This window comes from Verruconis gallopava, assembly GCF_000836295.1.
Source record: "Verruconis gallopava strain CBS 43764 unplaced genomic scaffold supercont1.16, whole genome shotgun sequence".
Lineage (NCBI taxonomy): Eukaryota > Fungi > Ascomycota > Dothideomycetes > Venturiales > Sympoventuriaceae > Verruconis > Verruconis gallopava.
The window spans coordinates 244,463-259,521 of record NW_015622152.1 but is presented as its reverse complement, the minus strand read 5'-3'; the positions used below and the strand labels follow the sequence as shown (position 1 = coordinate 259,521).

Below are 15,059 nucleotides of genomic sequence, written 5' to 3'. Positions count from 1 at the left end.
GATCTCCTCCGGGAAACCTCCCCCCTTGGTGGAGGGAATGTGTATCTGACCTGGCACATCCTCATCTGATCGCTGCTTGCTATCTCTGCCCGCTGAAATCACAGATAGTGGTGACGCGGCGCAGCACCAGTGCCCAAAAGCTCTCAGGCTTGCCCCAAAAGGACGGCGAGTCTATTGAATGTAATATCGATAAGAGAGCCGCGGGTGACTTGTGCTTTGCAGCCATCTCTCGTGGTGCAAGCCTCTAAGGAGCTTGCCGATGGCCCGACCAGCGTTCGCGCACGGGTGCGGAGCAAAAGACGCCTACGCTTAGAGATGCCATGCAGCAAGGAGAAATCGAGCGTCTGGCTGTTCTCTTCGACGAGCCCGACCGACCTGCTACATCAAGGGCGGTCAGAGGTGCGGGAGGAAACAAAACAAAACAAAAGAAGCCCCCTCTTTGGCTCCGGCGAAAACCGACTCGCTACAGATTATGTAGCAGCGGCACACACATCCACGATCCAAAGAGATCGGATTTTTCGCGTGCGGCGACGGCGGCGACGGGGGCAGACACCAGTGCGAAGCTGCACACACGCACAGCTCATTCTGTGCTCAGGGGCAGACACATCGACGAACAAAGCCAATCCCCGGTTCGTGCACGCCACGATAAGAACGATGCACGCCACGGCCATGGACGCGTTACCAGAACAAGGCTTCGTCGTCCCCAAAATTGGTCTCTTGACAAGCCTTGTGATCTCCATGTAGGACATGAAACGGATCCAAGCCAGGTCCCGCATCGGTAGCCCACCACACAAGCCTGTCCAGCACGAGGTCTGCCGCTGCCAAATCGTTACAGATTCCATCCTGGGACCACCTGCTACTTTCTGTGTGCTGAGGGTGCCCACCGTCCTCGATTGCGGTCGATGGCTTGCAGGCTAGACTCTGGACTACCTTTGCCTGCTCGCTCTTTCGTCTTGCTTTCTTTTTCCCTCCTGCGAATGCCCTGCCCGTCATTGCCCATCTTATGCGTCGTCTTAAGTCAGTGCAACCCCGCGATCTACAATCTCAGGGCTTCCTCACATTCCGTCATGCTGTTGGACTCTTGTCCATACACTTCCATCTGACCTATCACTTCTTTCTTTTTCCCTTCCAAACCCTCTCTCCGGAGCCCGGCGAGAGCGACTGTCTTCTTGTTTATAATTGCTCCATTTATCAAGTTCTTGACTCGTATCATTTACAGCGTGCCTCGTTTCAACCACTTGTGCAACGCGCATGTTTGATTGCTGGTTGACCGCAAATCGCATAGCAATCGTTCTCTTTACCACCGGTTCCGGTTGGTTCCCCCATTAATTTCAGTGCCAGTTTGAAGATAGGGAACTTCGTAATTCCACGAAGGAAATAACAGGATATATGCGCAACGCAATCAGTCGACATAGGAGGGCGAAGAAGCGACCTCTTTCGTTGACCATGTTCTTCTTCTAGACAACACTCCAACCACCTTTTTTGTTACACTGCTTTCTTACCAGGACCTACAGCATTTGAGAAAAATTTGCTGTGTATGTGTGTGTGTGTGTTTTGCATGTGCTAGTTCAGTTCAAAGTGGCGCATGCGTCTACCCGATTCTCTGCAGCTTCATTTCATCATGGTCGCACAGGAGGATGGCTTAAACAACAAGAATGATGAGGTCACGCAGCAAAGGAAGAGCATAGTGGCAGCTGCAATTCGACGGGGAACGGTCAAAATCAGCGAGCCCATTCTGTGGGTCGAAGGTGTGCCCTCGAACTCGCAGCCCGCCGCAGCCGCTGTGGAACCGCAAGGACCTGCTGTTGAAACATCAACTAAAGAAACGGAGGAGGGAGACAAGATCCATGGCCTGGCTATATCCACCGATGAACCCACATCTGTTGTTAGAATATCTGGAGATGGGCCAACCGTAAGCCAAGCGCAATTGCCACCACCAAATGCTATCCGTGAGACCATAGAGTCGCGGGTTTCATACGCCCCGGCTGAATCTCTGGATCAGAAGTCAGAGCACAAACGAAGCATCTTTGTGGAAGACGACATGGACAGTCCCAGACAAACTGCCGCGGAGAAGAAGAGAGCACGCCGAAGTGGCACGTTGAGGACAGTTTTGCGAAGCGTCTTTGGCCGCAAGAAGAAGACGCAGTCAAAGCATATTTCACCACCGCCCTCACGGTCAACAGTGAAGCATGAATATTCTCGAAGCGTAAGGCATTTTTTCTTTCTTCATTTGTTGCCTTTCAGGCGCTTACTGCAGTAGGACCCTCTGCCTGGTTCAAGATCGAAGACACCGTCAGCCATCCAGCCAGGCCGTAGCATCAGTAGTCAAAATGCGAGACAAACACTCAACGAAGATGAGCTTGACGTCCGCAGTACTCCCGTTCAACAAATGCTCCCGTTTCCAATGAACGTCAACGCTCCCCAGCCTGAGTCACCATCAAAAGAACGAAGGATTGCCAACTACCTGTCTTTCGAGACGAGTCCGAAGGTGCATCGGCGCAGAGCAACCCTATCCAGCATGATCATCTCACCTGAGGACAACACCGTCTTACACAAGATGTGGAGCACCACGGATCTTGCACCAATTAACTCTGCGAGTGAGACTTCACCTCTGGATAGCATCGAGCAGCCCGGCACGCCAATTGGTGTTGCTGTTTCGGGCAGCATCGCCAATCCGAATCGTCGGTCACGTAGCGCGGGTGCTCTTCACGAGCTTGCCAAGAAACAGGCGCAGGATACGCATGTTAGGAGGCTTAGCTCTGAGATCAAATATTGGCGCGCAAGCCACATCGCTTCGCTACAAGACGATGCCAGGGAACGGAAGACTCAGCCACAAGAAGATCTTGAGACTCCAGTCCTTACTAGTCCAAGAGCCAGTTCTATCGAGCCGCCGCAAACAGAGGTCTCTGAAGTATTTGCAGAAACAGGATCATCAATTCACGAGGGACATCTTGAGCCAATCGAATATGGCTCTGAAGCATCTGAACTAGCGCCAGCAGATAAAGGCGATGGTTTGGTAGAGCAGCGATTACTGCAGCTCGAATCTAGCATGCGCAGGTTATCCGTTTCCGTGTCTGAGTACGCTGCAAAGGTTGAGGCACCGAAAGAGCGCGAATTCGCACTAAAGCCGGCACCACGAACCAACACCCCGCAGGTTGTTTTTCAAGCACCTGCTTCTGGACGGCAGGCTTACACCGAAAATGAATCTGTGATGGAGGGACCACAGAAGAACCCCTCTATGCGTTTTGCACAGCCGTCTCGTGCTGTACCATCGCCCTCGCCGTCCAAGGGGTCCTATCAACACAGCTACGTCTCCTCAACGACGACTCTCCAACCTCTTGGACACTACTCTGCCGGCCCCTCAAGTGTGCAGTCCGCACCACAATCATCGTCTCCATCAGTCCCAAACACGCAATACGTCACCCAGAACGCATTACAGGAGCATTTTGTACCCCTCTATAACGCCCTCCGATATGAGCGGCAAATTCGTAAGGCGCTTGAGACGCAAGTTGCACAGCTTCGCAATGACGTGATTGATCTAAGTGCCATGGTAGCGCAGTTGCGCAAACAATCTGCTTATATGCAGACGAATGGGAGCAGTCCCGGTGGATCGTCGGTAAAAGCCTTTGGATTCGATGTTAACGAGAGGAGCAGGTTCAGTGGATACGATAGCAGTGACGCGGAAGGGGATGCGCCAAGACTCAGCCCACAAGAGCAGTGGACGACGCCACGTGAAGAGCAAAGCAGGCAGTGGGGCAGCACTGTTGAAGGAGACATGTTTTAGAAGCTACTGATCAGTTGCTTGTTGTTGACTCCATTCTTACTGGATAAGCAGCGTGAGGAGTGGTAGATACAAGGCTGGAAGGCACATGATACAGCGTTATTATGTGTATTTGTCTAGATACCCCCACACCAACGACTGGAGCAGTTTTTGTAATAATACGAGCAAGACTCGAAACTGGGAAGCTTATTGAGGCGTACCTTTGACCTATCTGGAGGCAATTGACCAGTGTTATTGTAATACGTACGAGATCAAATTGAACAAGCAATCGATTCCAGAAAATCTCAACTACTTGCCCTCCTCTCAATGCTGTGCAGCATTTCCCCGCATCAGGCCAAAGTGTACACGCATGCTGCCGAAGAATGAATGATGATGCTCCACAAGGCTCAAGACAAGGCTGTCACGTGCTGGGTACAGTTGCTCAAATTGGACCCTGAAGATTTTAATACCCAGAGCCCGTCAACACGCGAAGCGCGTCTCCGCCGTCGCACCCCACTAACATTATCCTCAAATGCGACAACCAATGCGCCATTCACGATGCCACGGTATCAACTCCCATGTCTCCGAATTTAGTTAACATCTAACACTCTTTCTAGCGAAATCATAACTCTCCAGGCAGGCCAGTGCGGCAACAGTGGTCAGTAGCCATAACATCTCCCCAATGCTGCCCAACATCGGAGACCCAAGTATGCTAAAAGACGAGGCAAAAACGCAGTGGGCAGCGAGTTCTGGCAGCAGCTATGTCGCGAGCACGGTATAAACCAAGACGGGAACCTCGAGGACTTTGCGACCGAGGGCGGCGACCGAAAGGACGTCTTCTTCTACCAGTCCGATGACACGCGGTACATTCCACGCGCCATCCTTCTGGACCTCGAGCCGCGCGTCATCAATGGAATACAGAACGGGCCTTATAAGAATATATACAACCCGGAGAACGTGTACATACACAAGGAGGGCGCGGGCGCAGGCAACAACTGGGCGGCGGGGTACAGTATGGGGTCGCAGATTGAGGAGGAGATCATGGATATGATTGACCGCGAGGCGGACGGCAGCGACTCGCTGGAGGGGTTTATGATGCTGCACAGCATCGCCGGTGGCACTGGCAGCGGGCTGGGAAGCTTCCTGCTGGAGCGCTTGAACGACCGCTTCCCCAAGAAGCTGATCCAAACGTACTCTGTGTTCCCGGACACGCAGAATGCGTCGGACGTGGTCGTGCACCCGTACAACAGCCTTCTATCCATGCGCAGGCTGACAGAAAACACGGATGCGGTGGTAGGTTTCCGTCTCGCTGGTGGCTAGCACTTTCACCTTTTCTCTCTCTGATCTCTTCGCCTTCCCTGATTTCTTCCACCTATCCTTCCCCCCTCCCCCCGACTGCATTCGATATGCCGAGCTAACCAGACACTTGTAGGTCGTCCTAGACAACGGAGCGCTGTCCCGCATCGCGGCAGACCGGCTGCATGTTCAAGAGCCTTCTCTCCAGCAGACAAACCAGCTCGTGTCCACGGCTATGTCGGCCTCCACGACGCCGCTAAGGTACCCAGGCTACATGCACAACGACCTGTGCTCCATCGTCGCGTCTCTGATCCCCACACCGCGATGTCACTACCTTATGACATCGTACACACCCTTCACCTCCACCTCTGTTGAAGGTAACGTCAAAACAGTGCGCAAAACGACGGTCTTGGACGTCATGCGCCGGTTGCTTCAGCCCAAAAACCGGATGGTGACGATGGCGCCCCGTAAGTCGTCCTGCTACATCTCCGTCTTGGACATCATCCAGGGCGAGGCGGACCCGACCGACGTCCACAAGTCGCTGCTCCGCATCCGCGAGCGAAACCTCGCCTCCTTCATCCCTTGGGGTCCAGCCTCCATCCAGGTCGCGCTGACCCGCAAGTCGCCTTACATCCCGACACCGCACCGCGTCTCCGGCTTGATGATAGCAAACCACACGGGCATCGCCACGCTGTTCAGGAGAATCGTCATGCAGTACGACAGGCTGAGGAAGCGCAACGCGTTCCTCGAGCAGTACAAGCGCGAGAGGTGCTTCGAGGATGGGCTGGGCGAGTTCGACGAGGCGAGGGCCGTGGTCATGGAGTGCGTGGAGGAGTACGAGAGTGCGGAGAGAGAAGACTATCTGACCAGAGATGTCGGAGGCGGGGGGGCAGAGTCATGAACGCGCTACGTCATGTAAGCATGGATGAGTGGCGTTCTTAGGAAAATGGGATGGGGGGTTTTTCAAATCGGAACAAGGCATGACAGCATGACATATCATAGGATTTTCTTTTTCATTCACTGATGACATATGGCTCGTAAATACTGGCGTATGTCTTTGATGGAGCAAGCAGCGGACATACTCAGAACGTGCCGTCCCTCCGGCTCAGTTACTGATCTACATGTCTGACTTTCGATGCCGTGTCGCCCATGTTATCATTCATACCAAGCACTGGTGTACATCCTTTCGCGCTTCTTACTTATACCTTTTGGGATCTTTGCTCTTTGATCTAACATACAGCCAATTCTCGCTCTCTTACTGAGGGCGGTCCGGCAATGTAAAATTGCAATTGTCATATGCAAATCGACGTGGTCCTAAGGTCAGCTACGTTCATCACATGCGTCTCACCATGCGATTTCTTCCCAGATGATCCCCTCCGGATCGACTATAGGTTGACTAAGTGCGGTACCAGCCATCGTCGACAATTTGATCACGGAGACACCCGTTGCTGCATAAGCGGTACGACCTTGCACATAGTTATAATAGTCTGAGGAGACGTAGCTTCTGAGAGGTGCCTTTTTGTGCAAGCCAGCATCCATTAGCTTGTCCTCAATTGCTGCTGTAGAGCGAAGCACACTTCCACCCTCCACAAGTAGCCTGTAGAGCTTCAGCTGGCCCTCCAGCTGCTTCACACGCCGCCTGTATTTCTTGGCTTCGACAGATGGCGAGTTCGGGTTCGGCGCCATCGGACACTCAATCGGCTCGGCTACGTGGACACTATCTCCCGGTTTCTCCTTGCAAGCTTCAGCATGGAACGGGTGGCAATTTCTTGAAGCCAGTGCTTCAGATGATTTTTGTGGGCCGGTTTTTGGCTGAGCGCTGGTCGTATTCGCTGTAGTGAAGGCCCTGACCTGCTTCTCAGCGACCAAAAGCTTGTTTGTTAGACGGAGGATGTCCTGCTCGAGACGCTCCCGCGCCATCTTGTCTGCCGCAGCCTGCTGGCATAGCTGCATTTTCTCGGCCTCGTACGCTTTCTTCATGACTTGCAGTTGGAACGTAAGACGAGCATTTTCCGCAGCCAAATCGTTGCTCTTTCCTCGTTCCTCGGCGAGCTCATGCTGGCCCTGCTGAAACCCCTTTGGTCCAGGCCGTTCTGCTAGCTCTGGAACCTGCATGGCGCTGGTTCACAGTCCCAGGTCGCCGAATTTGGTCACGCTGCCCTTCCTCACCCTCCCGTTCTCTCACAAAGTACACACACGAACGTTCCGGCCGGCCCGCGTTGTTGTTGACTACCCAAAGCAGCAAGAGCCAGAAGCAAAGGCCAGCAGACCACTGCAATGCAGATGATCGACACCGAGGGCACCTAATTCTCCTTCTCGGATCCACAAGAGCTAGGGTCGTTCGATTAGACGAAAAAAAAAAACTTTTTGGACTTCGGATGCGAGCTTTCGGGGCATTGAGGACGGTGCGAGATGAAAGTACCTTAGCGACACGGGGGCATAGCCGAATACGATAACATCAAGGGGCGACGGTGCCAGGAAATGAATTCGAGGTTTTGGTTGATGTGAGTCTGGCTTGGAGGGAACGGAAGGTGCGATCGTACGTAGTGACAGCCAGAAATGCAGCATCGACAGACGAATATGGCAAGTGCAGTTCAGGATGGTCGTCCGTATCTTCGATCACGAGACGTATCGAGTCTTGATATGAACCATTGGCGTTCAATATACTGGCTACACATCGCCGTGATTCTCTTCCCAACCCTCTCTATTCGCGCAGCCCTCCCAATTCAACTTTCAATTGTCATCGGGAATTTCCATGCTCCTTGTGTAGCCTCTTCATAAGCGAAAAGGCTAAATGTTGACAGAGCAAATACTCAGAGTTCACATATGAGGCCGACCCGAATATATCCGCTGCTAAGCTTCATGCATGGAGGTAAGCTTTGCTCAGGCAGTATGTCCAGACTTATTTCACATGGAAGCGAAAGGTGAAACCCGAGGGGCTAAGCACGCGTGACTTGTTTTGCTAGAAGCTTCTGAAGAGAGTAAGAGGGGAGAGGAAGTTCGGTTGCACATAGAGAAGAGCTCGAACACGTAGGAAGGGAAGAAGAGAAGCTTAATTCGAGAAAATAGCACAACTTGGTCCAAGCGGCCTTCTCCGTCGTCAGAAAATTAAGCGGACACGCCAACGACAAAGCCTAGACCTCGGACAATGAGCAATTCAGATTCTGAGTTTCTCATTTCTAACCTTAAAAAAGGCACTCTTGGGCACGTAAAATGCCATATGGCATCGCCACTTTAACCGTAAAGACGCCATGGGCACTGGAATGCGCCGATCACCTTGTTAGTCTGATTTCGGCAGAAGCAAGCCTATCCCTGATCTGATACACGTTACCCACATAGTCGGTTGTTTCGCCATTGTTCAAAAAATATCCAAATGGCGTTGCTTGAGGGCCCTACAAGATACAAGTCGAGCAAAGATTGCTCACGGACGCTTGAAGGCCTTCATGAAGCTTTGCAGTGAAGCTTATACAGCGTGACTGATCATGAAAGAGCAAAAAGAAATTGAAACACACGATTTATTGCCATGAGTGAGGACCAACGCGATTTGGCGTAATGTGTCTTGAAGTTGATGCATCAAGCACGCATAAAGCGCAAATCCATCGCCTAGCTGCTATTGATGTCATGAGGTCAGCGCTTCGGCTAGCTAGGCAAAGGAAGGTTCTGTTTGTGCCGCTATCAAGATAGGTGAGAGACTTCTTTCGCGAGAGTAGCTAAGCACGGAGAAAACGCGAAGCGAAGAAAAAAAAAACGCCACAAACCCGACGACACGCTGACGAGCGAGGTGAGGTTTCGTCTTGGGATTGCTCGGGGTTATCAGAAGCCTGTACCGGGACGTCATCCACGTGTACGGAAGAACCGTCTCAGCGCCCACGAGCAGGCTGTCACGGTACATGGAAGAACGTCAAAGCGTTGCTGCATGTCGATCAAAATATTAAGCATGAGAAGCGAGGGAGAGCCGATGTCTAGGACCGCGCCGAAAGGTGGGCACTGTTTTCGCGTCTACGTCAAAAGGCCAGCAGGCAAATCAATTCAAGGCCCAAAAGAGCACAGCTCTGTAGCACATTAGTTGGCGCTTGGGACCGGATTGCAGTTAGCTTCAGTGCCGTCCGGCTCTAGGGCACGCCCTAATATAGCCACCAGGACCGTATTATAGCCCGACGCCAGGGTTTAGGCAACGTTTCCGCTCTGATGGCGGGGCAGACAGCAATCATGCACGGAAAATCAATGAGACGGACCAGACTACCGCTATTATTGACTTGCGCAAAGCGTGGCCAAAGCGAGGAAACTTCCATCAATATAGCCGAAGAATGGGTTCGGCTATCTGAGTGGCCGTCTGAGAAGTGCTCGGATTCGGCAACAGCAACGCGTCATCTGCTTTGACCAAGAAAGACTGGAATCGTGTGCAGTCCTCAACAAGGGGTGTATGTTCTGGTTGGAAGCGTATTCTGTTCCTTCATACTCTACGTAGATTCGCTGGGCCAGAAGCTCGATGCGAAGCACTGATTCGTGCAGAGAAAAGCAACGTTGAGGGACAACGGGGAAACGGGCAGAGTTCGCCATCTCGAAGGCATCAGACGCAAGGTGACCAGAGGGAGCTGATGTGTGTGTGTGTGTGTGTGTGTGTGTGCGCAGTGTGCAAACGATGCTCAGAAACATGGCCCGTTCAATAATACAAGTGAGAGAAAGCCTCATCGTCGAGGAACTGGAACAGATTGGCTCTGGTTAGTGTGCTGCACGACAAAGATTCACGCATGATTCGAGACAGTTCGTGGTACATAGCCGTGGTGGGGCAGGTTGAAGCCACCAGACTCGAGAACATCGATGCGCTAAGCGCGAACGCTGAGATTTATTCGACACGAGAGACGAAAATAGGACGAGGTTGAGTTCGAAATGCAGTCTCACGGACCAACTCCCGCGCAGCATCTGGATGAAACGCGGAAGAAAATTAGGAGGACGAAGCAACGAACGACATGTTGGACAAAGGGCATAATAATTTTTTTGATCTTGCGCATGAATCCTATCGTGCATGCAAAAGCTGGTACGCGCAGCGCGGATGCATGAGAAGGGATCACTGGGACCGGCCACAAGGGACCGGGGCGACGTTTCGAAGAGTAGGCGCATCCACAGTGCGCGCCCGCTAACACAAAGCCAGTTGGGCCGCGCCGCCACGGGGGTTGGTGGAGCGGGCACCTGTGAGACGTCGGCGGGCTCCCTTGGCCTTCGCTACGAGGTGGGTTCAGTTCCATTCTTGCTTGTCTCTCACTCCATGCCAATGCCAGCATCGTGATGCTCACAATACTGTTCCAGTTGTTCTGGCCCTGCTGCGTCTTCTTTTTTTCCTAATCTGTTTCCTAGACCAGATCAGTGCTATCATCACAGCAGCGGGGGAGGGGCCACGCAGAGAAAGGAGTTCCCCGTCTTGCGCGACGACACGCGAGTCATCCGGCAGGCTCGGCCTCGCACCGCGGGCCTGGGGACTGCTCAGACCCGCCCAATCAGACCACCCCGACACACGCCACCCTTGCTCCGCCCGTTTTTCCCCAGAAAAGTTTGCTCTAACTCGGTGCTGTTCTGCTGCCACAGCCGCTACGGCCACGGCTGCCACGGCTGCTACCACCACCACTGCCACTGCTGTTTGCTGCTGCTCCTGCAAGCCCGATGTTCGTCGCATCTGAAAGCTCTTAGTGCCATGGCCGATCCTCGCTAGCGTTTCTCCTCGGCTGGGAAGCCCAGCCACTGGCCGCTGCTCTTGCTGCTGCTTATTCACGATGCTCTGCTCCTTTAGCTACCGCTGGTGTCTGCCGCTTGCTGCTTTTCCTTCGCGCTGCGCGCTTGTTCCTGCTTCAACCCACGATCGCATTCGCGATCACAGTCATGTCCGAAAACACCATCATCAACCCAATCAGACGTTGCTGCCGAGTGGGACCCACAAACCCACATCTGGCAGCAGCAGCAGCAGTTGTGATGGTGGTCTGAGAGATTGCAATGATGAAAATAAGGCCGTTGCTACGGGAGTGCTGCCCGAGATGGCACCATGGGAGGCTCCGGCAGGCTTGACTAGGACTAGCATACTGAACCTCTCCGTTGCTCTTCTGCTGCGGCCCCTCCTACTCGTCTACCACTGCTGGACACGCACCATGTCGCCTCATGTGCTGTGTAAAGCTATCCTTGATCAACAACTTCCAACTCGGCATCCGGGTCTGGATCCTGTTTCCCTCAGCGTTCCCCCTCCCCCTCTGCAGAGCGGCCGTGTCTCCTTCTCCCTGCCGGGTGCTCTTGTGAGAGTTCATATACCATGCGCGGTTGTTCTCGCTGTCAGCCTGTCAGGCGGGAGGCACCGCGCACCGGCTGTCTGGCGCAAGGTCCCCTGCCCTAGTAATCTTCACATCATACATTACCTCACTCGCCCATTCCTCCTCCACTGTGGTTGCCAAACCCTGTTCCACCTTTGCCATTGTTGGGCCTCTCTGTTGCTTGTCTGGCTGGTGGTCCTGCTTCTGTCGGCTCTGTTGGGCATTTCCTCTATCACCATCCTATCGCTTCTTAACATCCCACCCACTCTCCCCGCCGTCAGACCCTTAGCCATAAAACAGCCGCTTTATTAGACCTCTTTGCTTTGCCTCAGAGCGTGTGACTATTTTACCGGTCTTTCTGCACAAATAAGCTCGCGCCTAGCTCCCGTTACCCTCTTACAGTATCACTTCTCATATTGATAAATTTGCGGAGCGTTTTCCATTCCCCCCCTCCAAAAAAAAAACCAACCAACCAACCAAAAAATACCAGCCTTGCTGCCACAACAGGAGCGAAGACAGCTTGGCGTCAGAAGCGTAATCGGCGCGCGCGCACAGGGTATTTAGCACATTATCGGAAGATAAACCAAAAGGACGATAACAGCGGGGAGAAAGAACACAGAAAAAACAAATCAAGGGCTCAGCCTGTCTGCATTTGAGAGGGGAAAGCGTTTGTGGTCGAGAGTAAGACCCTGGCCCCCCTCTGCATTGTCAGGTCTTTGCTATAACTCTACTGCTGCTTCCGCTATCTTTCTGACGTTCATTCCTCCCGCCCGTCCTCTGACTATTCACTCTCCGTCCCAGTTCTACTTTAGGCGATCGCGTGGCCCCATGTGGCGTCTGCTTCAGGTCCCAAGGCAATAAGAACGTGGAGACAAGAAGCAGACGGACAAGAGTCAGGTCGGGTTGCTGCGACAGTTACGCGAGTAACGACGCTCCAGGCATCCTTGTTTCACCACGGACCATCCTCTAAATTAATTTGAACGTCCGATCTGCTAGTTCGGACCGCTGGCTTTCCTCCCGCAGCTTTTCTGCGATTGTTAGGTCAGATCCCGTTTTTCTTGCTTCAGCGCTCCCGCTCATCATTCTTCAGCTGCAACACCCGCGCGCCCTCCGCACCCCCTCGGCCACCTGAAGCAGAAAAGGCTGCGGCCTCGATCTCGGGCGACGAAACGCACACTTACCGCGGTATCGATTGTGTGCTGGTCCCAACTGCGGTCGGGCAAGCTCACCGCGAGCATCTTGACCTCGTTTCGTTCAGATCGAACAATCTGAGCCCACGCCGCTCGCGTTGACACGGCGCCTGAACCTCGCCCTGCTGCACTCTTAAGGGAAAAAAAAAGCCACATATACGTACACGAACACACATACATACACTCCATATACCCTCTTGCACTGTGCCTTCGTCGTAGCTCGGACTGCGCCATCCGACGCACGTGCGCTCCTCTGCGTCCCCCGCCATCACTGCTTCGGTTCTGCAATTGCGCTGGTAAGGCGAGACGTTGTCCATTGAGCTCTGGACTTGGCTGCTGACACAGTTTAGCTTGGGGCACGACCAGGTCCCGAACATCGTGAGACCTCTTCGGCAGCATAGACTTTTCCAAAGCGTGATCCGCATACCTTAAACTACATACCACCTGCCGCTTCGACCCTTGCGCATATCGCCGCGCGCATAACGCACGCTCCCTTGGACTTGGACGGTGCACATGTCATAAGGCCTCGTCCATTGCCTCTCTAGCGTTCGCAAAGACGTCTGTCTGCGTTCATGGCACCAGCAATAATGTGCTTCGGAAAGAAATCTGGACCGCCGGAGTCCAAAAGGCGGAATGATGAGATCGAAAAGCAATTGCGTTTGGACAAGAAGAGGCAAGAGCGCGAAGTGAAGCTTTTGTTGCTTGGTACGTCATCTCCCCCAAACCCCCGCCCCCGCTGTCGCTGTCGCTGTGGTGACCAAGGTCACGAGAGGGAAGAGAAACAAGTCTAAATATACATCTGGCTGACCTGTGGGATTGAAAACAATAACAGGTGCTGGCGAGAGCGGCAAGTCCACAGTTCTGAAGCAGATGCGCCTGATACACGCAGGCGGTTTCAACAGACAGGAGCGGAAGAATTGGAGAAGCGTCATATTTAACAATCTCATCAATGCCTTTCAGATAATTTTGGGCGCCATGGAGGAGCAGCAGACCAGCTTCGAGGACGAGGGGAACATTCACTGGGCGAAATATATCGCAGAAGATCCAGAGATTAGCCCTGAGGAGCCGCTGCCGCCAAAGTCACTGGAGGCCTTCCTAGCCCTTTGGAACGACAAGGGCGTTCAGATGGCCATGCTGAGGGGCAACGAGTACGCTCTGCATGACAATTTGGAATAGTGCGTTCCCTTTGCGTCAGGAAAAGAAGGGTATTGGTACACATGCTGACTCACTGCAACAGCTTCCTCGAGGACATTGAGCGCCTTTACGTCCCGAACTATCTTCCCTCGGATCAAGACATCCTGCGCACTAGGTTACGCACTACCGGCATCAGCGAGACCGTTTTTGACCTCGGCAATCTGACTTACCGCATGTTTGACGTCGGAGGTCAGCGTTCTGAGCGCAAAAAGTGGATTCACGTCTTTGACAATGTACAAGTCGTGCTCTTCCTCGTGGCAATCAGCGGTTATGACCTCGCGTTGGTCGAGGACCGCAATGGAAACCAGATGCACGAAGCGCTTATGTTATTCGAGTCCATCGCCAACAGCAAGTACTTTGAGAAGTCGGCGCTCATCCTCTTCCTCAACAAGATCGACCTGTTTCGCGAGAAGCTGGCCACGGGTATGAGCCCGATCAGCCGTTACTTCCCCGACTATCAGGGCAAACCCAACGACGTTGTGGCAAGCCAAGAATTCTTCGCAGAGAAGTTCAAGGGACTTGTCCGGCAGAGCACGAAAGAGGTGTACGTGCACTACACCAACGCTACGGATACGGACCTGCTCAAGAAGACGATGAACAGCGTACAGGACATGATCGTCCAGCGCAATCTCAACCAGCTGATCTTATGACCATAAGGCAGAGCAGCCGAAGCGCAAAGAGTAAACCAAAGGAGACAGCAATACTAACTCCCATCATTGCACGGAGACTCTCATGTGCAACTAGAACATTCTCAGTCACGGGAATATTGGAATGTGCTCGCGGTCGAGCTCCGCGGTCCCTCAAAATGCATGTAAAAGACAACGCCACGCTCGCAGTTCCGCGATTCTCGAGAGGCGGGATTTTTCCCACGCCAATTCTTCTACGCAATGCATATGGCAATAGTAGGGATGATGCGAGATTGAGGGTAAGACTGGGAGCAAATGCCATTGATCAATGCGTAAGACTGAATCCCTCATCGCGAGGTTGAAACAAAACACGCACGCACATACACGCAAGTACACAAAAAAACTCTCCACCATGATCAAAAGCTCGGTTTGCTTTTTTTTTGTCTCTCCCTTTGCCTTTCTGCTTCTCCGCTTATTGTGTTGTTTTTGGGACACACTGATAAACGGAGCGAGAAGAGGCCGTCTCTCTAATGTTTTTTTTTTCTTTTTTTTTTTTAGTCTGAAAGTCTCAGACGCTTTCAAAAAGGAAGGAGCGTACGCGAAATCTCCGCAGCGAAGCGACATCGTACTTAATCTCGACATACTTTCTTTTCCCCTCAAGACTGCCTCTCTAACAAGGTAGAGGCAATCCCCCTTCCAC

At 52.9% G+C, this 15,059-nt stretch overlaps 4 protein-coding genes across 5 annotated transcripts; 3 read left to right on the top strand and 1 right to left on the bottom strand.

Annotated features, from left to right (window-relative positions):
* The first annotated feature begins 752 nt into the window (after positions 1 to 752).
* Positions 753 to 4,064, top strand: PV09_05273 (uncharacterized protein). Its single transcript, XM_016358757.1, has 2 exons — positions 753 to 2,206; positions 2,261 to 4,064. The coding sequence occupies exons 1-2, from the start codon at positions 1,586 to 1,588 to the stop codon at positions 3,782 to 3,784; spliced, it is 2,145 nt and encodes a 714-aa protein (XP_016213376.1). The 5' UTR covers positions 753 to 1,585; the 3' UTR covers positions 3,785 to 4,064.
* An 89-nt stretch (positions 4,065 to 4,153) lies between these two features.
* PV09_05272 (tubulin gamma chain) lies at positions 4,154 to 6,412 on the top strand (the record flags this gene model as incomplete). The annotated part of the gene is made up of 4 exons (XM_016358756.1): positions 4,154 to 4,326; positions 4,378 to 4,418; positions 4,497 to 5,053; positions 5,193 to 6,412. 4 exons carry the CDS (start codon positions 4,154 to 4,156, stop codon positions 5,955 to 5,957), a joined length of 1,536 nt encoding a protein of 511 aa, XP_016213375.1. The 3' UTR covers positions 5,958 to 6,412.
* On the bottom strand, positions 6,309 to 7,171 carry PV09_05271 (uncharacterized protein; the record flags this gene model as incomplete). Its single annotated transcript, XM_016358755.1, has 1 exon — positions 6,309 to 7,171. The coding sequence occupies one exon, from the start codon at positions 7,169 to 7,171 to the stop codon at positions 6,401 to 6,403; it is 771 nt and encodes a 256-aa protein (XP_016213374.1). The 3' UTR covers positions 6,309 to 6,400.
* Positions 7,172 to 11,289: 4,118 nt separating this feature from the next.
* PV09_05270 lies at positions 11,290 to 14,914 on the top strand. 2 transcript variants are annotated; one of them, XM_016358754.1, is made up of 5 exons: positions 11,290 to 12,390; positions 12,440 to 12,835; positions 12,890 to 13,244; positions 13,372 to 13,714; positions 13,777 to 14,914. In XM_016358754.1, exons 3-5 carry the CDS (start codon positions 13,112 to 13,114, stop codon positions 14,381 to 14,383), a joined length of 1,083 nt encoding a protein of 360 aa, XP_016213373.1. In that variant the 5' UTR covers positions 11,290 to 12,390; positions 12,440 to 12,835; positions 12,890 to 13,111; the 3' UTR covers positions 14,384 to 14,914. The 2 variants fall into 2 exon arrangements, with proteins under 2 accessions (XP_016213373.1, XP_016213372.1); XM_016358753.1 differs by having other exon boundaries at positions 11,290 to 12,835.
* Positions 14,915 to 15,059: the final 145 nt, after the last annotated feature.

Coding starts and splice junctions, on each gene's coding strand:
- PV09_05273 (XM_016358757.1), top strand. CDS start 1,586: ATGCGTCTACCCGATTCTCTGCAGCTTCATTTCATCATGGTCGCACAG. Junction 2,207..2,260: donor AGCATGAATATTCTCGAAGC/GTAAGGCATTTT, acceptor TTACTGCAGTAG/GACCCTCTGCCTGGTTCAAG.
- PV09_05270 (XM_016358754.1), top strand. CDS start 13,112: ATGGCACCAGCAATAATGTGCTTCGGAAAGAAATCTGGACCGCCGGAG. Junction 13,245..13,371: donor AGTGAAGCTTTTGTTGCTTG/GTACGTCATCTC, acceptor AAACAATAACAG/GTGCTGGCGAGAGCGGCAAG. Junction 13,715..13,776: donor CTGCATGACAATTTGGAATA/GTGCGTTCCCTT, acceptor TCACTGCAACAG/CTTCCTCGAGGACATTGAGC.